This window comes from Theobroma cacao, chromosome 3 (assembly GCF_053813885.1).
Source record: "Theobroma cacao isolate CCN51 chromosome 3, ASM5381388v1, whole genome shotgun sequence".
NCBI classification, from domain to species: Eukaryota; Viridiplantae; Streptophyta; class Magnoliopsida; order Malvales; family Malvaceae; genus Theobroma; species Theobroma cacao.
The window spans coordinates 35,979,078-35,999,839 of NC_142641.1; the positions used below are offsets into that span (position 1 = coordinate 35,979,078).

The 20,762-nt window shown below is 33.4% G+C and overlaps 3 protein-coding genes across 4 annotated transcripts; all 3 read left to right on the top strand.

Moving 5' to 3' along the window:
- Positions 1-1,842: 1,842 nt before the first annotated feature.
- CPI1 (cyclopropyl isomerase) lies at positions 1,843-6,815 on the top strand. The gene is made up of 8 exons (XM_018118478.2): positions 1,843-2,074; positions 2,199-2,341; positions 2,684-2,767; positions 3,610-3,651; positions 4,541-4,651; positions 4,758-4,949; positions 5,885-5,982; positions 6,345-6,815. Exons 1-8 carry the CDS (start codon positions 2,068-2,070, stop codon positions 6,556-6,558), a joined length of 891 nt encoding a protein of 296 aa, XP_017973967.1. The 5' UTR covers positions 1,843-2,067; the 3' UTR covers positions 6,559-6,815.
- A 238-nt stretch (positions 6,816-7,053) lies between these two features.
- EMB2746 (RNA-metabolising metallo-beta-lactamase family protein) lies at positions 7,054-15,735 on the top strand. 2 transcript variants are annotated; one of them, XM_007037888.3, is made up of 17 exons: positions 7,054-7,394; positions 7,814-8,042; positions 8,312-8,435; positions 9,569-9,625; positions 10,009-10,200; positions 10,280-10,357; positions 10,908-11,090; positions 11,218-11,298; positions 11,782-11,847; positions 11,931-12,023; positions 12,289-12,414; positions 12,871-12,984; positions 13,641-13,736; positions 13,819-13,916; positions 13,995-14,443; positions 14,631-15,100; positions 15,188-15,735. In XM_007037888.3, exons 1-17 carry the CDS (start codon positions 7,205-7,207, stop codon positions 15,281-15,283), a joined length of 2,742 nt encoding a protein of 913 aa, XP_007037950.3. In that variant the 5' UTR covers positions 7,054-7,204; the 3' UTR covers positions 15,284-15,735. The 2 variants fall into 2 exon arrangements, with proteins under 2 accessions (XP_007037950.3, XP_017973853.2); XM_018118364.2 differs by lacking the exon at positions 7,054-7,394 and having other exon boundaries at positions 7,901-8,042; positions 8,312-8,421.
- Positions 15,736-19,391: 3,656 nt separating this feature from the next.
- LOC18605083 (uncharacterized) lies at positions 19,392-20,444 on the top strand. The gene has a single exon (XM_007037889.3). The coding sequence runs from the start codon at positions 19,836-19,838 to the stop codon at positions 20,256-20,258; it is 423 nt and encodes a 140-aa protein (XP_007037951.3). The 5' UTR covers positions 19,392-19,835; the 3' UTR covers positions 20,259-20,444.
- Positions 20,445-20,762: the final 318 nt, after the last annotated feature.

Sequence of the window (20,762 nt, forward strand, 5' to 3'; positions counted from 1 at the left end):
TTTTAAAATTTTTCGAGATCATAGCCCCGTAATTACACAAGGCTCCATTTTTTACAAGATGACATAAATGACAATTAATATTTTGATTAATAATAATTAATTAATTATTAATATCAATTTGATATAAAGTAAAAATATAAAAATTTAATTGAAATATAAAAAATAAATATTTATTTGAAATTTTTAAAATATTTTTTAAATATTATGTCTGTAATTTATATATTTCGTAACTAGGGATGTGCAAATGATTATTTTGGGTTAGTTCAATTTTGAATATCTAATAGTCAAACTAATCGAACTCATATTTAAAAATAACGAAAACTGAATCAAACTATACAAATAACTGAGCTAACCGAAACTGAATTAATTCGGTTAGTTCAATTTAGTTTCCAAAAATCGAACTTGATAAATTTTTTTTGTTTGTATATATTTAGTTAAACTGTATTTTTTTAATAAATCAATACTACAAAAATATTAAAAATGATAATAAAAAATTATAATGAATAAGATAGATACTCATATAATTAAAGAGGAACTAAAGAGGATAAGAGATTAGATTTTGGATTTATTTTCATACAAAATCTCCATAATACCCTTACTTAAATTCGGTTATAAATTTTTTCAACCGAAATCGAACCGAATTAATTTTAACAATCAAATTATTCTAATCGAATTATTTAAAAATTTGAACTAATCTAACCGAAAAAATTAAACTCCTTTCAATTCGATTTGATTATTGGATTCAATTTACATTTGCTCACCTCTATTCTCTTACGTATGCATGTATGTTGATCAAGTTAGGAGCCTAGAAAATACAATAGACTTTCTATTGTTACCTCTCCCCACTCATTTAAAAAAAGAATAAAAGTGCATTGATTGGAATGTGGCATAGCTACTTGTGTTTTTTTTTAAATGCCACTTGCTTTGCATGGGCATCTTACGGATAGGGTCTGGCAAGCAGTTTATGTGCATTAATGACCATGTCCTTTGTAAAAATATATATATGATATATAAAAAAATTAATTATTTAAAAATTTTATATTTTTATTTTATTTAATTAAATTTTTAAATTTTTATTTTAAATAAAATAAATTTTTATAATTTTTATTTTAAATTAAATAAAAGTTTATAATTAATAATTAATTTAATTAAAAATATTATTTATTATTTTATATTATATGAAATTGAAGTTGATATGATATGTTAAAATATTATTATTAATAATGATATGTCATGTTGATATATAATAATTAATAATAATATAATATATTAATTTGACACGATAATATAATTATATGATATTTTTCATCATTAGTCAATCATTTGAATATAAAACAATAAATAATAATTTTATTAATGATAATTAATTAATTATTAATTATAAAAATTTATTTAATTTAAAATAAAAATATGAAGATTTGATTAAATGTAATTATAAAACAATGATTTATTTGAATATTTTTAAATAGTTTAAAAATTTATTTGAACATTATACCAAATTTTTTTTTACAATTTTATTGATACAAATAAGGCAATAATAAACAAAAAAAACGAAGACCTGAGATTTCAATATGAGATTACTATTTATGAAATGAAAAAGTTAATTATTTATTATCTATAAAAAATTAATTTTTTATTTTTATTTTTGTTGATGCGTAAACGCAACTACCAACGAAAGAAAAGTACTCAGCACTCAACATCATTTGCAATCTCCAGGGTTAACAAAACTATTTAATTAGAGAGATTTAAGTTAGAAAACCAAATTATTAATTTAAATCATATATATTTTGTTCACTTAAAAAAAAAAAAGTCTGTTTCTTATTTCGCGTTGCACTATTTTTCGTTCCTGCCAGAGAACGACAATCGGACGTTTGAATGATTTATGGATTTTGATTTCTCGGAAAAATAAAACTAAAAGTAATTAAAAAAAAGAAATAACAGCAAGGAAGGGAATCTTTTGGTCCTTTCAAATCTGGCAGCTTTATCACACTCTCTTTTTTAAGTCTCCTCCACCAGAACACACTTCCAAGTAGAAAGCTTAAACCCGGAATTCGAATACCCGAAAATATGGGCGGTAATATTAGCACTCTTTTCTTGTTTTCATTTCCTTGCTTTTTTTTTTTTTAATAGAGCTTCAGGTAACTAAATTCCTGTTGTTTTTGGTGACAAACGAAACCACTGTTTGGGAAAATGGTCAGGTGAGGAATCAGGTAATGCTTCTTCCAGTTTATGGTTGGCTCCCAACCCGAGTAAGAGATGGGGCGAGCTCTTCTTTCTTTGCTACACTCCATTTTGGCTCACTCTCTGCTTGGGAATTGTCGTTCCTTACAAACTGTACGAGGTCTGTTTCATTAATTAGTACACTATGTTTGCTTTGCTCCGAGTGTAAGCTCGGTCGACTTTGCCTTTTTTCTTTTTATTTGTTTTTAAATGACAAGGATGGCTGATTTACCTGGAACGTCGTTTTGGGTAATGAATCTGAGTATTTTTCAAATGCCAAACAGTTAAATCAGTTGCTGTTGTTTGTTTTACCTTTATGTTACAATCAAATGAAGTGATTTAATTGTGTTTGTTTAGTTGCGTAATTGATTTTTTCACGATTTAACTCGTTTAATGATCGAGTCTGCACGACTTGAGAAATAAACTTTGGATTAAAAAAATTTATAATCGTGCTCATTGACAGAGCTTCACAGAATTGGAATATTTGCTACTGGGTTTGGTTTCAGCAGTTCCTTCCTTCTTGATACCAATGCTTTTTGTTGGAAAGGTAAGCTTCTTGACTCATGTAATTTTTTGTTTTCTTTTCTAACTTTTTAAAATTCTTCTTCGCGAACTACTTGTATAATTATTTATTTATTATTTGAACTGCAACTAATTGAGAAAAATATGCTGGTCCCTGATGGACGGGCTTCCTTTTGATGTTGTTTTAGCAATCATATGCTACACCAATGATGGATTTGCATTGTTTTGCTGAAATATGGTCAATATATCCATATAACATTCAGGTGAAGTAATTGTGGGATGTGTTTACTGTGATATGGCATCCAACAACTGCTGAAATACTGAAGATTTGCCTCTTCCTAGCAATCTTGTAATTTATCAACCAGGAAAGAGCCCTTTCGTAATGGAATTGATCCTAACATGGGGAGGGTTGTTGAGTAGGTCATAGAATTGTAGAGTAGTCCACGTCACAGGGAGGTTTATTGCTTTGGGAACTGGCTTGCTTCGAGCATGCATCTCTTGCCTTTGGGCTTAACTGGATTTCAGAATCCTCACCATCAGGTTAAAGCTTGGCTTCTCAACAATTCTATACGGATCTCATGGCCTCTTTTTCTTGCTGCTTAAGGGGTTTAGCCCCTCAAATATACCCAGAAAGTATTGTTTTTTCTCATTCTTTGTTAGGATTGATATCTTTTCCAAATCAGCTCATTAATGTTGACTCATCAATGCTGAAGTTGACTTATAAGAAGCTGTCTTAAACGTTGCAACTTTTCAATTGCTTGAAGGCTAATTGGAAGGAGCCTGAGCAGCTTAGCTCTTTTTCTTCCCCTTTTCCTTCTAATATGCTAAATAAACATTTTTATTTCCTTCCCTTGTGGAATTTGGCAGGCTGACAGCAGCTTACATTGGAAGGACCGATATTGGGTCAAGGCAAGTGTTTTCCCAGAATATCATTTTACATATGACTTCTGTAAAACAGATTGTTGATGCATGAAACTTTTGTTCAGCTTGTCCAGACCTTTTCTTGATGTGTGGTGTGATGTCAGTAGTTAGTGATCTGTTATGAATTTTATGGACTACTGAGGACAACTGTACTATTTGCTCCATTTTTGGCATTTATGCCTTGCTACCTTGTATTTGACTTTATTTACTTCTTTGAATGTTCAATAAGACAGGCATCATGGTTTAGCCTAAGTTGGTGGTTGCATGATTTTATGGAGAATACTTTCTTCATGCTCTTCCATTTCCATTTCAATTTTTATACCTATTTTTAACTTCACAAATTTTTAATGATCTCAAGAATGGCATTGTTAGCATGTTCATCCAACTGCTCCTGTCTTCTGCACATGATAGAGTCAAGCTTTTGGTGGAGGCTTAGAGTCTAAAATAGATGTGAAGATTAGCATGTGGCTTTTTGTGTGATATGTATGTCACCGTAAATGATGCTAATAGCACTAACAAACTCATTGTATTGATTGCTGTCGGGAGTATATATTTATAGTTTCATAATTATGGTAAGACCCTTATTAAGGTTTGGGTACTTGGACTGGATTGTATGCCAGAATTATGGAACCTGTAAACAAAATAGAAAAGGTTCAAGTTGATCTTGTATTGTTACATGATCAGTCAATCATTGTGAGAAAACTCCTTATGTATTTATTACAAGATCTGGAAATGAAGTCCAGACTGTTTTAACATAATTGTTCTGGAATCTACGATAAGGTGTATGTTCTTATCCTGTGACATTTGAGGATGATTGACCTCTCCAATGTGCAGTTATTCTTGGCCTTTAACTGTAATTTTTTTATTATTGTTGCAGGCCAGTCTCTGGATTATGATATTTAGTTACGTCGGAAATTATTTCTGGACCCATTATTTCTTCACAGTTTTAGGAGCTTCTTACACTTTCCCATCTTGGAAGATGAATGATGTAAGCTGCAGATAAGAATTATTTGTTCCAGGCTAAATGCTACTTTGGTTTTATCAATTTGATTTTGCTGGTGCAAGTCTACTCACTTATCTGTTTCTCTTTGCAGGTACCACACACAACTTTCCTTCTCACACATGTTTGCTTCCTGTTTTACCATGTTGCCTCAAACATGACTCTTCGCAGATTAAGGCATTCTATTACTGGCTTGCCAAAGAAAATTCAGTTGGCTACAGAGGCAGCATGGATTTTGGCCCTTTCTTATTTCATAGCATACCTTGAGACTTTAGCTATTTCTAATGTATGTGGTAATGTGGTTCTCTGCCTTTTGCCTACTAAGACCTTGAAGCTAACTATATAAGCATGCAGTCAATATTGCTGAGACTTCGTTTTCTTTTAACTCTGGAGTGTTTATGGTTTGTCTCAGATCTGAACTAATGTCACTAAAATGCTAATGCCACTCATATTACAATCATCTTGTTTTCTTTAAGAAGCCATTTCATGAAACAAGAAAAACTTTGCTTTTCCATTATATATGTGGTCTCTGACATTCTAACAGGCCCTGCAGTTGTCATTGTATATATGGATCCATTTCATGAAACAAGAAAAACTTTGCTTTTCCATTATTTATGTGGTCTCTGACATTCTAACAGCCCCTGCAGTTGTCATTGTATATATGGATCCATTTCATGAAACAAGAAAAACTTTGCTTTTCCATTATTTATGTGGTCTCTGACATTCTAACAGGCCCTGCAGTTGTCATTGTATATATGGATGTATATGATGCGTGAAGTGTAAACTGAGCCTACAGAATGTATCTTTAAATACTATACCCGAAAACGTAAGACTACTAGAGACTACTAGGAAGTTCTATACAGTGTTTGCAAAGCTGATCATTGTGAGTTGAGCTTTTAGATATGAAACTTTTAAACCCCCATGATGACAAAACTTAAGACTACTGGTGACTACTAGGAACTTTATACCCTGTTAGCACTTAGCAAGCTGATTGTTGTGAATTGAGCTTATAGAAATGTGACTTTTAAGCCGCCACAATGACAAAACTTAAGACTACTGGGGTAAGTTCTATACAGTGTTTGCAAAGTTGATTGTTTTTCACTCTGCTCTTATTCTAAGAATTTTCATTTGAAAACCAAGTCATATCTTTTACAATGCAATGGGGCTACTGACTTGAAAAGTAAGACTATAGCAATAATACTTTATTTTGGACATGTGCAGTTCCCGTATTATGATTTTGTGGATCGGGCATCCATGTATAAAGTGGGATCTTTGTTTTATGCCATATACTTCTTTGTGAGCTTCCCAATGTTTCTGAGGTAAGAATTAATCCCATTGCATATTTGTTTGTCTAGAAGAAATTGAGGGACCATATTCATAGATCATAAAATGCTTTTGTTTAAGCAGTTCCTTTTAGATATCTTAGGGCCAAAATCGAGTACCTCTGCGCTGCAGTAAAGGCTCTTTTACTGCTGATGTTACTTTAAAAGTGTCTGCTGGTTCATATGTTAGTATGGAATAAACTTTTTTGCTGTAAGAGATTGAGGTGTATTATATTCTTTGATGGTGTCTGTTAATCTTAAATTATGAAAAAAGGCAGCTATAGATGCCGATATTCTTTTATATACAAATAATATGGTATTTGTTTTATTGGATAATATGGGCTGACCCCATTTCACAGGATTGATGAGAAACCTGGTGATCTATGGGACTTACCTCGGGTGGCTGTTGATTCTCTGGGCGCTGCAATGTTGGTCACAATAATACTCGATTTGTGGCGCATTTTTCTTGGACCTATTGTTCCACTAACAGATACAAGACAGTGCATTCAGCCAGGACTGCCTTGGTTTGCAGGAAATGAAAATGTAGCTTCACAAAACCAATGTGCAAAATAGGAGAACCTGGTTCAAATCCCCATCCGAGCAGGGGACAGTGCTCGGAACCTGGATTTCATTGTTGATCCATCATGGTGTGTTAGCAAATACCCTCCAAGAAAATTGTAAACGCCTCGAAAACAATCTTAGCTCAATGTAATGGAAGTTCTGCGAACTTGTTGACTTAAAATTACTCTTGGCTTATTGTCTTAATGCCTTCTGCAATGTAAAATAGCTTTTCAATACTTGAAAGGAGAGTTTTAACTTTGGAGGTGGTAGTTCTCATTAGATCTTTAGATTCAAAGTTTCTTCCAAGGTATTAGAGGATGATAAGGACAAAAAAAAGAACAAGAAAATAGCAGATTCTTCATTTTTTCCATACCATGCTCCAGAAATGAAAAAGGTCAAAAAAAAAAGAAGAAAAAATCTCTACACGTGCGGTAAGAACACACGTGGGAGAAATTTGTCTTGTTTCAAAAATGATAAGCAGGATATTTCTCCACCTTACAAAAATCTCCACACTTTCACTCACTCACTCAATTTCCCGCTCCCAGAAGCTCAATCATCTCCTCTCCTCCTTGTCTCTAAACTCCTTCACAAAAACGCAAAATGTTCAGGGTTTAATCTCCACTGTTGTTTTTTTTTCTTTGTAAACCTAAAAGAGCAGATGCAGTTAGGGTTTTTGGGGGGTTTATCTTTCTCCTACTCCCTCTACTTCACTTCTTTTAAGCCAATAAAAGCACCCACAAAAATGGCAGCTTCCACTGCTCACTCGCTTTGTCCGTACGGCCTCTACTGCCGGCCAAACCCTAGACACCGTTACATTTCTTGCTCCGTCGGCTCTCCTACTCCTTTAGGTACCCTTTTCCTTTTTGTTTTTACTTTGCCTATATGCATTCCTCTTAGCCTTTTGTTATTTTTTAGATTTCTGTTTGGCCGCCGAGAAAGTGAAGTAGAAATGGGATTGTGAAGCTTTTCGGTTTTTTCTTGTTTTACGGTGAAGGAGATTTTAGACTTTTTTTTTTTGGTTGCAGTTTAAGTTCTGGAAATAAGGCGAAATGGATGCTTTTTAGAGTTGATCGGATAATTTTTTTTTATTGGTGTAGAAACAAGGGATAGAGTAAATAAGTTGAAGGTTTTAGTTCTATCTTGTATGGACTCTTCGATTGGATAAATAGCTTATCGAGATAGTTTGTTTTGTTCCACGCTTTTCGTGCTATTATCAACTGATAATGATTCTCGTTAGCTTTGTTTTACTGTTTTTGTCTTGTTTAAGGTACACGAAGAACTAAAGTACCACGTAAAAAGTCAGGACGATTGGATGGGGCTAGAAAGAGTATGGAAGACTCTGTCCAACGCAAGATGGAACAGTTTTATGAAGGGACTGCAGGGCCACCACTTCGTGTCCTTCCAATAGGTGGCTTGGGTGAAATCGGGATGAATTGCATGCTCGTTGGGAATTATGATCGCTATATTCTAATAGATGCCGGTGTGATGTTCCCGGAGTAAGTCTTGTGTGTTTTGAATTCCAGAAAGATTTTGGGCCAAGTATTGTTACATACAATTTATGCTTATGGGAGGGAAAATTAGTTTTCATTTGTAACTGCTGTTGTTCCTTGAAGAATTTTCCACATATCCGATGAAAGTCCAACTGTGATTGATCTTTTACTTATGCAAGTATATATGAAATGTGCTGATGCTAATATGGCTACTTTAGTTTCTGTTCTGCTGTTCTAATATATTGACTTTGCACTGTACATTGACATCCTTTCAGCTATGATGAGCTTGGAGTCCAAAAGATTATACCTGATACGACATTTATTAAGAAATGGAGCCACAAAATTGAAGCAGTCGTGATAACACATGGCCATGAAGACCACATTGGTGCGTTGCCTTGGGTAAATACTTGTCTGTGGAGCCTTTAAGTCTTAACTGCTTTCCTTTTCAGTACCTGTTGAATAGCTCCTAATAGCTATTGAGACTTCTTATCCCTTGCCTTTTATTGTGAAGTAAGATGCATGATATGCGGAAGAAGCCTATATTGGTGTGTCAAGCTGCTTCTGCTCTAGGGCATGTTATGTTTAATTGCAGGACCTTGATCTGGTTTGTGCTAAGGAGGAGTTGTTTCTAGAGCTGATGCTTTTGGCTACTTTATAGGGTTGTCAAGGATAGCATAATTTTTTTGGAGAGTGTAATGGGAGCTAATCTCTTGTTGCCCTCATTTTAATTCTTGCCATGCTTGGCTGAATGGTTTGTCTTTTTAGAATTTTGGTGTATTCATGCTTGGTTGTTATGCACTCTGTAGTGATTTTGGGGTGGATGGAAAAGAAAAGGACAAAATGACTGGTGCTTTTTTTTTTTTGCTTCCTTTTTCACTTATCATCATTTCTTGCTACCATTGAACATTTCTTTGCCATTTCCAATGATATAGTAAATGTAGGTGAATCTAGAACAAAATGAGTTGTTGCTCAAGGACTGATATTGTATTAAACGCCCACCTGTCTTGGTTTCTGAACGTTTGCCACAGGGCAGTTGTAAATTATTCGCAGAATTTTCTTCCTGTCTTTCATTCTCTTTGAGTGCACTATGCTTGGGTTAGAAATTTTGCTTAGAGCAGATATTAGGTATCTGTTAACATTCTTAAAAGAAAAGGAGCAATTTTTTCTTTTCCCAATTTAGTTGATTGCTTTTTTCCCTGTAATTTGTTTGGGCAGTATAACTAGATATGTTAGGAAAACATCGCAGCCTTCTGCACTGCACTCTGGTCATTAGTTTTACATCTACTCTATAAAAATCTGAAACTAACTAAGAGTCAGCAAACCTAGCTATGTCTACACTGGGTTAGAACCTCAAAGAATAATGTATTAGATTAAACAGGATTTTTTGGGTACTAACTACCAATCAAGCTGCTTTGCTTGGTATGGTAATGTTTGCTAATTATAATTGATGATACTAGAATCTATAATAGTGTTTATGTTGCATTTTCTTTTTCTTTAACATTATTTTACTAGTTTTCTTTCTATTTGAGCAGGTTATCCCAGCTTTGGATTCCCATACTCCAATATATGCATCATCCTTTACAATGGAGGTATTTTTTATGCTGAGACTAATATATACACACATAATGCAATATGAATATACAAGGCTCATGATATGTGGCACATGCCATTCTTTGAAAACTTAATATGTCTCATTTGATACAACATTCCTTGAGTTTGGCAAAAATTACTCATTTATGGGTGCTGATGTGAAGGTTCAAAATCTCTAACAAGTCTATGCCTTTTAATAATTATTACCATTGTCTTGGTAGCTCTTGGAAGTTGTTTTCCTTGTCACAACAAGAATGGTCTTACTATTGTTGAGGGGTTTTATACCTCTGAATAAACTGTACTCTTAAGTGTGCAAACATTGCATTTCTATCATCTCTTGCTAAAAAATGGACTGATTACACTCTTGCACTTATGTCAACAGCTGATCAAAAAGCGTTTGAAGGAGAATGGGATTTTTGTTCCATCTAGGCTTAAGATATTTAAAACCAGGAAGAGATTTATGGCTGGGCCATTTGAAATAGAGCCTCTCAGAGTGACCCATTCTATTCCTGACTGTTGTGGATTAGTTCTTCGCTGTGCTGATGGTACAATTCTTCACACTGGGGACTGGAAGGTAGCTTTTTCTTATCTATAAATCTTCTTCTCTTGTTGCTGTAACCTTCAAGCCACTTAAACTTTTAAAAAATTGACAGATTGATGAATCACCCTTGGATGGGAAAATTTTTGATCGACAGTTTCTAGAGGATCTCTCTAAAGAAGGAGTAACACTGGTAAGCTTCCTGAATCTATTAATCCTCCTTCTCTGAGAGGGTTTATAGAGCAGAGTTCAAGGGTTACTATTTGGGAGTAGTGGTTGAGGGTGTGTGGGACGTTCATAAGTGACTTAGAAATGAACTATTAGTTCCATTTGTAATTTTGTGAAACTGAATCAAGTATAGAAATATAATCATTTCAATAATCTGAGTCAGGATTGAGGCATGTCTGTTCAGACTTTTATAATCAACTGAGAGGATTTGTTTTGAAACTATAGGATATTGATTGATTTTTGGAAGTTTATGGTTTGTTTTGTTGTGATTTCAAAGACGAATGCTGGCATTTGACACATTGTCTTTCTTACATCTGCTCTTAGGATTTCTAGGCTTTTTTAATCATCCTATTTGCATAAATTAATTCCAATAAAAATAAATCAGAGATATATATTGTAAAGATTTGTCTTGATCCTGTAATCTGCATTCTTATATAGATGCAAATTGAGCATGCCATTTCTTTTGGAACTGTTGCTATGAATCTGTAATTCGGTAAATGCATATTGTTTTACAGATGATGAGTGACTCTACTAATGTATTGTCACCTGGAAGGACAATCAGCGAAAGTTCAGTAGCAGATGCATTGTTGAGACATATTTCAGCTGCTAAAGGAAGGATTATTACTACCCAATTTGCGTCAAACATACACCGGCTTGGAAGTGTAAAAGCTGCTGCAGATTTAACTGGCAGAAAGTTGGTATGTCTTGTCTGGCTGCACTGGTATCTTATGAATTTAGTTGTTAGAATGATTTGGATGATTGGATGTCAATTTTGATGACAGATTGTACATCTTGACAGCTTAGATATTGTGGTCCTTGAACTAGGTATTTGTTGGCATGTCATTGAGGACATATCTAGATGCAGCTTGGAAGGATGGAAAAGCACCAATTGATCCATCAACTCTGGTATTCCCTCTTTTAGGATTGTCTCTTTGTGGCAACAGTTAATGTTTTACTTTTCTTTTAGTTTGTTTGCTATTATACTAAGCTTCTTAGTTACAAAACTTGGCTTTTGTCCACATGCTGCAATTCTTATTTAGCTCATCTAATGTAAAGTAAAAATTCAATCTAAATGATGGGGTTCGCTGTGGGAATCCTCTTTTGCTAGTTCATTAGGACCATATCTTCTTACAAAACCTACCCTGTACAGTTACCTTTTTGTCTCCTCAGCCATGTTTGTGTTAGCCCTTCTCTTACACTTAAGCACATCCAACTTGAATTGGATTTTATCCGCCTACCATCATGTTTTAATTTTTCATCCTCCCAATGAACTATCATAATTTTTCCCAAAAATAAAAATGAATTATCGAACTAAAATGCTCTCCAAACATGAAAAACTGGGTGTTGGTCTCGCATAATTCGTTCTCCATTCTTTCCATTATGATTTAGGTGAAAGTGGAAGATATTGATGCCTATGCTCCAAAGGATTTGATAATTGTCACAACTGGATCCCAAGTAAGTTAATCTTTATAGCACCAATGACAACTCTTTTAGCTGACCACTTAGCTCGCTGGTGACTGTGCACTCTATTACGCCAGGCAGAGCCACGTGCTGCCTTGAATCTTGCATCTTATGGAAGTAGTCATTCCTTCAAACTGAACAAGGAAGATGTGATTCTCTACTCAGCTAAGGTAATGATAGTGTATGATATGCTTAAGTTTCTAACTCAAATTTACCTCAAATATAATTCTTTGAGCTCTTAATAACTGAATGTTTGCGGATGAAAAAAAAATTCAGTTGATTCTTATTGCTCACTATTCTGGTCTAGCATGACCTTTCCTATGATCCTATTTTATAGGATAGTTTTGTTGTCTTGATTATTATTGATAGGGTCTTTTGAATATTGCCCAAAAGTCATTCAAATGTTAAGATATCAATTTTGTACTTTAATATTAGGTAATCCCTGGTAATGAATCTCGGGTAATGAAGATGCTAAACCGCATATCAGAGATTGGATCAACTATAGTGATGGGTAAGAATGAGGGGCTACACACTTCTGGTCATGGCTATCGTGGAGAACTGGTATGACAATTCAGCCTTGCTTCACATGATTTCTTAAAATTTTCTTTTGTCATTGTCTTGTTCCTTGAACAAACAGAATACAAAAGGATAAGTAAACAGGGCAACAGTTAAAACTTGGGAGGATAGCATATTATAAATTGTTGAGACATTCCTGGTGCATTCATTAGTGGGTCCTTTGGCTGTAAGACAGCATTAGTTTTTATTTCTCTCTTTCACTCTTACTTTTTGTAAAAACAATTACTATTCTAGTACTTCTGTAAGAGCTAAATAAAGGAATCCAATAAAAATATTTTTCTTGATAAAAAAGGGAAGAAAAACCTGGAGGTGAATTGAATGTCCTAAGAATGTAATTTTAGTTGACCTCATCAGATGTTTAGATTTGATTGTGATATTCTTTTCTTTCCTGTTGTCCTGACTTCTACTTCACACTATATAAATGGGGATTTTATTTTGAAGGAGGAAGTACTTAAAATTGTGAAGCCGCAACATTTTTTACCCATACATGGAGAGCTATTGTTCCTGAAAGAGCATGAGCTACTTGGGAAATCAACTGGCATTCGACACACCACCGTAAGTGACTATTTTTATTATTATATTATTATCTAGATACAGATTTTCTTTTTCTGATTGTCCAAAGTTAAGTTGATTTTTGGGAATGTAATAGTTCCAGAGAAGATTGTCTTTTACAAATGGATGAAATTAAATTTTTAGCTCTTTTTAGTTCTAAGATAAGTTAGCTATGATTAATCTGAAAGTAAAAATTACAGCAACTAGATAAGATTAGATAAGTTTGGTAAACATGTTTCTTTCTCTTTTTATAGAAATAGCGATGATTTAACAGAGACAACTTGTTAAAGTAAAAAGTATTACTGAGCAAGATATAAGTAGATTGGGATTGAGTGGCTAAAAGAAAAGTAGATTGGGAGTAGGGGATTAGGATATTAACAAACATGTCACAAGAAGGGGGTAAAATAAGATGGCCTGTTCTGCTGCATACGCATCATTGATCCACCATCTATTTAGGATCATTTTACAAGTCAAGGAGGCCACTTTGCCATGACGTGTGAACTTTACATCATGTACAACTCATGGCACTGGATTGGTCTGGATTTTGATTCATCATAGGGATTGTTTCAAGATTATCTATCATGTTAAAATATGATGAACATTATAATTCAATTATTTTACTGGTGAAAATTGAAATATAATTCTTATCATTTTATCAGGTTATAAAGAATGGAGAGATGCTTGGTGTTTCTCATTTGAGGAATAGAAGAGTTCTATCTAATGGTTTTAGTTCCCTTGGGAAGGAGAATTTGCAGGTTGGCAATCCTTAAAGTATTTGCCATTGTTTAGAAAAAGTTAATTGAGAAGGATATTCATGAATTTAGTCTTAAATTGCAGTTGATGTACAGTGATGGTGATAAAGCATATGGCACATCAACTGAACTTTGCATTGATGAGAGACTAAGAATTGCATCTGATGGCATTATAGTGGTCAGGTAGATAATTTTAAATGCTTAAATGAAGTCTATATGTTTCTTATTTGTTTCTTCTGTGCTAACATCTCCCTTTTTCAGCATGGAAATTTTACGCCCCCAAAAGATAGATGGCATAATGGAAAATAGCTTAAAAGGGAAGATAAGAATTACTACACGCTGCTTATGGCTTGACAAAGGGAAGCTTTTAGATGCACTTCATAAAGCGGCACATGCTGCACTCTCTAGCTGTCCTGTGAATTGTCCTTTAGGTCACATGGAAAGAACTGTGTCAGAGGTATTGAGGAAGATGGTAAGGAAGTACAGTGGTAAGAGGCCTGAAGTCATTGCCATTGCTTTGGAGAACCCAGCAGGAGTTTTCTCTGATGAGCTAAATGAAAGGCTATCTGGCAATTACAATGTCGGTTTTGAGATACCAACGTTGAGAAAAGTGGTAGATGGACATCCAAAAAGGAGCCAGCCAAACAAGATAAAAGCAGAAGATGACAGTAATTTGCATTTAGAGAACACCTCAGAACAAAGTTTGGAAGGTTGGTCCTTGTCCTCTTGTTCACTATCCCCTCCCTCATTCTCTCACTTTTTCATGCAACTGTCCATCTGCATACATCTTTGTGCATGTAGATAAATATGTGATCTCAGATGTGTGTATATATTGCAATTTAAAGCACCATTTTCATTGATGTGTTCAATTCTCTCTATCATGATTTCTTTGTGCAGTTAGTGATGGTGAAGTTGAAAAGCTCTTACCTGAGGAAGACACCACTACTTCAAGTCCTGATTCTCTGGAAAGGCATACACCCAATTCTGAGGGTTCTGATGAATTCTGGAAATCATTCATCACGTCATCGTCACCTGTTAACAATTTGGTAAATGATAACAATGGATTGGTCCCAAAAAAGGAATATAAGTCACAACTTAAGAGTGATGGCACTGCAAGCAGTGGAGATGACTCAGAAATGCCCAGCTCTCAACCTAAGTCGTCCAAGCCTGCCAAACGGAACAAATGGAAACCTGAGGAGGTTAAGAAGCTGATTAAAATGCGTGGGAAATTGCATAGCAGATTTCAGGTTGTGAAGGGGAGAATGGCCCTCTGGGAAGAAATATCCACAAGCTTGATGGCTGAAGGAATTAGTCGAAGCCCTGGGCAATGTAAATCTCTTTGGACATCTCTGGTTCAGAAATACGAGGTTCGTTCTTTCTCTTTTTAGTGTTTTTGGGGAACTATGGTTACATACATCTATATTTGACATACAGCATTTGCATATATTTGACAGGAAAGTAAGGGTGAGAAAAAAAGCCATAAAGAATGGCCATATTTTGAGGACATGAGTAAAGTTTTTTCTGATTTTGAGGCAACCGCGACAAAATGATGAAAGTTTGGGTGAGCTAAACATGAAATGTTCATACATAGCCTGGGAATGACAAGATTCATGGCGGGATAAATATTGTACGATGGATTCATCATGTGGAATTCAATGGTGAAGTGGGAGGAATGGAAAATGAGAAATGGGGCTAGTTCTGAAGCCGTAACATGTTCCTCTGTTCATGTAAATGGTAACACGGGCCATTAATGGCAAAATAATTTTGTAGCAATAGACCCTTTCTGTAAATTGCAAGTTAAACAGGGAATTTACAGCAAGGGGTTTGTTTTCGTTTCTCCTTTTCTATGTGTCTTATTCCCCATTATGCATTTGGAAATTGTTTTTGTAGCATATGGTGACTCTAGTTGAGTTGATGAGTAAAATTACAAAAGGCTATTTTTTTGCTCAGGGGTACTTCTGTTGTTATTCCCAATTCAATGGTAAGACTGCCCTTTCTCCAAGTTAATGTAGAGCTTAAAGCCAAAGGTTATATTATCTGTAATAGTATGTCACATGTCACACATCATTAAGAATTTAGGTGAGTTTTGAATATATAAAATATAAATATGATCTTTTATCATTTATTAGATATATTTTTTGAGTTGGTAATGTGGTCACTTAATTTATAGATTTATTTAAATTTTATTTTCAGAATTTAAAGTTGTATGAAATTGAGTTTAAGTTCCGATTCGGCTCGTTACACAATATTCATCTAGTAAATTACCAAATTTTATATAAATAAAAGAAAATAGAACATATTTTTCTGGGCTGACGTTGCATCTCGCAATTTGTGAGTTTAGCCCATAGAAAACCCGCTGAGTCTTGAGCCTTTAGCCTTATAAGCCCGTTCATCTTCCTTCTACCTAATATCCTAGCAATGGTTACAGTGAGTTGACCTTACTATAACATTAAATAATAAAATTACATAAAAATAACAAATTTTATCAAACAAGATAAGAGGTAAATAATGTGTATCATATATAATTTCATCTATTTTATGTTAAATGTTTTATAAGTTTTATTTTTGATCTCACCCTTTACATTAAAATATAAAAATATTATTTATTTAATAATAACATTATATTTAATTACTTTAATTAGGTTGAACTCATTACTTTCGAATATTAAAATGTTATATTATAGTTTAAAGATAAAAGGTACGATAACATTTAATGTTAACAATATAATTATATAATTTTAAGTAACATTAACATTTAAAATTAATATACATAACATTAACAATAATGTTAATTTACGTGATGTTAGCGTTATATATTAATGTCAATATAACAAGAATACGAATGTTATATATTTTGTATATTGACCTTAAAAATTAATGTTGGCATTAAATGTGAGTTAACGTTAACGTTAATATATATATAATTATGTGCATATTTTAACAATACTTATTTCAAATATATATTTTTATTCTTTTTCTCATATATATATATTTGTATACATTTATGTGCATATTTTAACAATACTTATTTCAAATATATATTTTTATTCTTTTTCTCATATATTTACATTAATTTTTTTTAAAAAAAAATCTCATATTAACATTAATATTTTTAATTTTTGATGGAAGAATATCTCTAGCAAATTGGAGTTCTGGAAATATGTATTTGAAATAAGCATTGGTTACTGTTATGCATTGGAGTTCTGGAAAACAGATATTCGTGCATATAGAGTGAAGTGGTGTTAGATAATATTAATGAAGTGTTAAAAATTTTTACTAATTATATTATTTGTATTAGACTTTTATATAATTAAAAATACTAATAAATCTATTAATTTTTTTACAATTTTATAAGAAATGGGATTAAAGGTTCCAAGTTAAGGTAGATTTAGTTATAATACTATTAAGAAAAAATTCTTTGAATCCGCTCCTACATGTAAAACAGGAAAGTATTAAGAAGTTCATTGAGCGTACTTTGTATTATTGCGAATAAGTCCCTTACTGCCCGAAATGGGCACGCCAAACGCCTAACATGCCTAATTAAAAGTTTGATGTAAAACGTTCCTAATTTTTCATTTGTGAGACACGCCTAGAAGTGGTTGACGAAACTGCAGCTTAATGATGGATTTGCATTAGGCATCATGATTCATGTGCTGGTTCAATTTTCCAACTGAATCAGAAGGCACCGTGCAGCTTTCTTGTTTCTTTTTGATCAGTGAATTTAAGTGCTTTCCTGGAAAAAAAATTTGCGATGAAGCTTCGAATAATTTCTTGAAAGAAAAAATTTCCAATATAAAATATTTTTTGATTCTCGAAAATATTTTCAATAATTTAAATGATTTTATAAAAATATCCTCCATCATGACTTATTTTCAATAGTTTTCTACCATAACATTATAAAAATTTTAACATTCATCAATTATGCAATACATTCAAAATAGTTTTTCAATATAAAAATATTATATTTATATTTTTTTGAAAGGTTATTATAAATGTTAAAAATAATATATAAATAATGTTTAACTCTTTTTATTTGTTTATTTCTCATCATATTGTTATACCACTTTGTTTGTTAAGTTAATAAATCATAAATTAAAAATTAAAAGGAAGGAAAAGATTTTTATATATGAAAAACTTATTTTCTATTTTATATCTTAATAAAAATGATTAGAGTAATGTGATTTTTATGAAATAATTGAATAAAAATAATTAATAATGCTTTGTTGAGAAAAAGAATTATAAACAAAAAGATGAAAAGAATGATAATATTTTATTATTTTATTACTTTATTCTCATTAAAAGAAAAAGGTAATATTTTCCAAATAGAATCATATTAGAAAAGAAAACAAATGGAAAATGTTTTACGTTCTTTTCAAATATAAGACATTTTATGCTAAATAAATAAATTTTTTTTATTTGATTCATAAAACATTTAACATTTATAAAAATTCTAAATAAATAAATAAAAAAACAAACAAACAGAGCCTTATTAGTTTCTATTAGTTTCCAAGAATCAACCGTTGCGTCAATATATACTTTTATAAAGACGACTTAGGATGACCGGTTTGTAAACGAATTCCGGTGGTTCGAAGAGAAAGACCTTCGGAAAAGTTCAAAATCTGCAGCCATGTCTAAACTTGACCACAATAAAAGGGTGCTTCCATGAAGCTCAAAGTAGCCTTTTTATTGTTTAATCATCAATTTCTTTAACCAATGCCAATTGCCAAAGCTCCAGTCAATCATGATTGAGCTCATTCTTTCATGGTTTCACCTCCATTCCCAGTGGCAGTTGGGAAAAGTAAAACGACCCTTCAACTTAACAAAGAGGAAAATGCAGACGGCAGAGTCCTACACACAACAAGATCTATAGTTAAAAGGATCTCTTCCAAGGAAGTAGTATTTTCAGTTTGCAAGTTATCAAGCAGGAGCCCTGTTAGGGGAGGGCAAATTAGGAGCTTTGGCCCATAAAACCGCCCCATCCAAGGGCGGTCCCTTTTTTATTCTTTTACGGCTGGACCATGCTGGTGGCCATAATCCGTTGGGCCTAGACAAGCAACACCTCCAATTTCTTTTTATGAGGCTTATAACTTCGATCATAATCATAATTAAAAAAGAAAAAAGAAAAAGGGGGTTTGCCTTCAACTTGTAAAAAAAGATTGTTGTCGTTTTAGCGTATGTTCACATTTTTTGTCATATTATTTTTTATAAAATTGGGAACCATTCTTGTCCATATATAAAATCAAGCCGCCATTTACTATGACGGTTTGGCAAGGGTTGGGTAATAAAGGATATAAACCCAACCCACTTGCCAAATATATATATATTCATCATCATGACTCAATCGGTACTCACCTGGCGAAATTTCTTTTTCCTCCCTTTCAATATTAAATTTAAACCGACCAAATATGTACACGCAAGTCCCACATCTGCAAAATTATATTCTGTACTATCTAACTCTTGTTACGAATAAATTTTTTGTTTCCATTTTCTTGAAACTCTTTATTTATTTGTTTCTATTTCTTTATGGGTTCCACACAAAGACAAAGTTCCTTTTGACCATTAAACTAATATACTAGTTTTCTATTCCTCTTGAACTTGTCTCCTGTAAGGTCTCTGTTTCGTCCTGGTTTCTCTTTTAAATGAATGAAACCCAATATTCAACCTAAGTTCCATTTTTCATCTCCATCTTTCTTCTCTCTTCCTCGTCTTGAACGCTTTTGTTGAAAGTTTTCGAAAATTCACGGAAGTTTCTTCTTAATATCATAGATAAGTCGGTTAAAGACTGGCATACGAGGAACACGGCCTTTGACGATTGCTTGGAACCTAATCTCTCATCTCCATCTATGTATAAAATTGGTTTCGACTACCCCATTTACGCAATCCAACTTAGATTTTGAATCGTAATTGGTATATCTTTGCTTCATCTTCCAACCGTTCCTCTCTTCGTTTCTTGTATATTTATATAAGCAAAGTTCTTCCATGCAAGAGAAGAGAGTTACAGTAGTTTGAATCCCTGAGTTTCTATCCCAGGTTTTTCCATTCTTCCCAATCGGTCACCTTAAGGTTACCTTAGCTTTTGTATATAGATTTGCATTGTGAAAGATGATGAAAGGTGAAGAATATGAACGCGTTCTCCGGTATTTCGACGAAGATGGAGATGGGAAAATTTCAGCGTCCGAGTTAAGCCGTAGACTCGGCCAGATGGGTGGAGAGCTGCTGTTGAATGAAGCAGAAGCTGCAATCGAAGCATTGGACTCGAACGGGGATGGTTTGTTGGATTTGGAGGATCTAATAGGGTTGATGGAAGAAGTAGGAGAAGAAGACAAGTTGAAGGATTTGAGAGAGGCTTTCGGGATGTATGACGCGGATGGATGCGGGTTCATCACACCCAAAGGGCTCAAAAAAATGCTCAACAGACTTGGGGAGTCAAAGTCAATTGATGAATGTAAGGTGATGATCAAGCAATTTGACCTCAATGGAGATGGTGTTCTCAGCTTTGAGGAATTCAGAGTTATGATGCAGTGATCCATGGCTGTTTCGTTTTCTTTTCCCATTCTTTTTTACTCTCTTCATAGCTTGTATGTATCTATCACAAATTGTTCTTTGGGATTCATCATTCATTCTATCGCTCTATTCTTGTAATTATCCATGGTTGTTACCAGTTAATTACTTTTAATTACAGATTTCATTCTTTATGAAATTTCATTAGCATTCAATTCTTTCAGAATATGATCATGGCGATGAATGGTATATAATCCCCTGTCTGCAGCTGCCACTTCAAATGCTTAATTTGCCTTTGGTTAGTTTTTTCTGGTTAGAAGCGGGAAGGGAAATAGCGGGAACAACGCGGGAAAAGAGACCATGTTGGAAAGTCTAGTCTCCAGCGTTTCCATCTTCAAATTCAACATGAGTTGGTAAAAAGTAGAATAAATATCAAGGAAGAATCAATTACTCTTATTTTTTGTTTTTTTTTAATAAGGAAATCTGTTTGTATATTTTAAAATTTTTTTTTAGAATCGGGAGGAAAGA

Excerpts from the sequence above, each read along its gene's own strand:
- EMB2746 (XM_007037888.3), top strand. The coding sequence starts at position 7,205 with ATGCAGTTAGGGTTTTTGGGGGGTTTATCTTTCTCCTACTCCCTCTAC. Across the intron at positions 8,436-9,568 it reads ACATTGGTGCGTTGCCTTGG|GTTATCCCAGCTTTGGATTC; the intron begins GTAAATACTTGT and ends CTATTTGAGCAG. Across the intron at positions 14,444-14,630 it reads CTCAGAACAAAGTTTGGAAG|TTAGTGATGGTGAAGTTGAA; the intron begins GTTGGTCCTTGT and ends TTCTTTGTGCAG.
- CPI1 (XM_018118478.2), top strand. Across the intron at positions 4,652-4,757 it reads CATCTTGGAAGATGAATGAT|GTACCACACACAACTTTCCT; the intron begins GTAAGCTGCAGA and ends TTCTCTTTGCAG. Across the intron at positions 5,983-6,344 it reads AGCTTCCCAATGTTTCTGAG|GATTGATGAGAAACCTGGTG; the intron begins GTAAGAATTAAT and ends CCCATTTCACAG.
- LOC18605083 (XM_007037889.3), top strand. The coding sequence starts at position 19,836 with ATGATGAAAGGTGAAGAATATGAACGCGTTCTCCGGTATTTCGACGAA.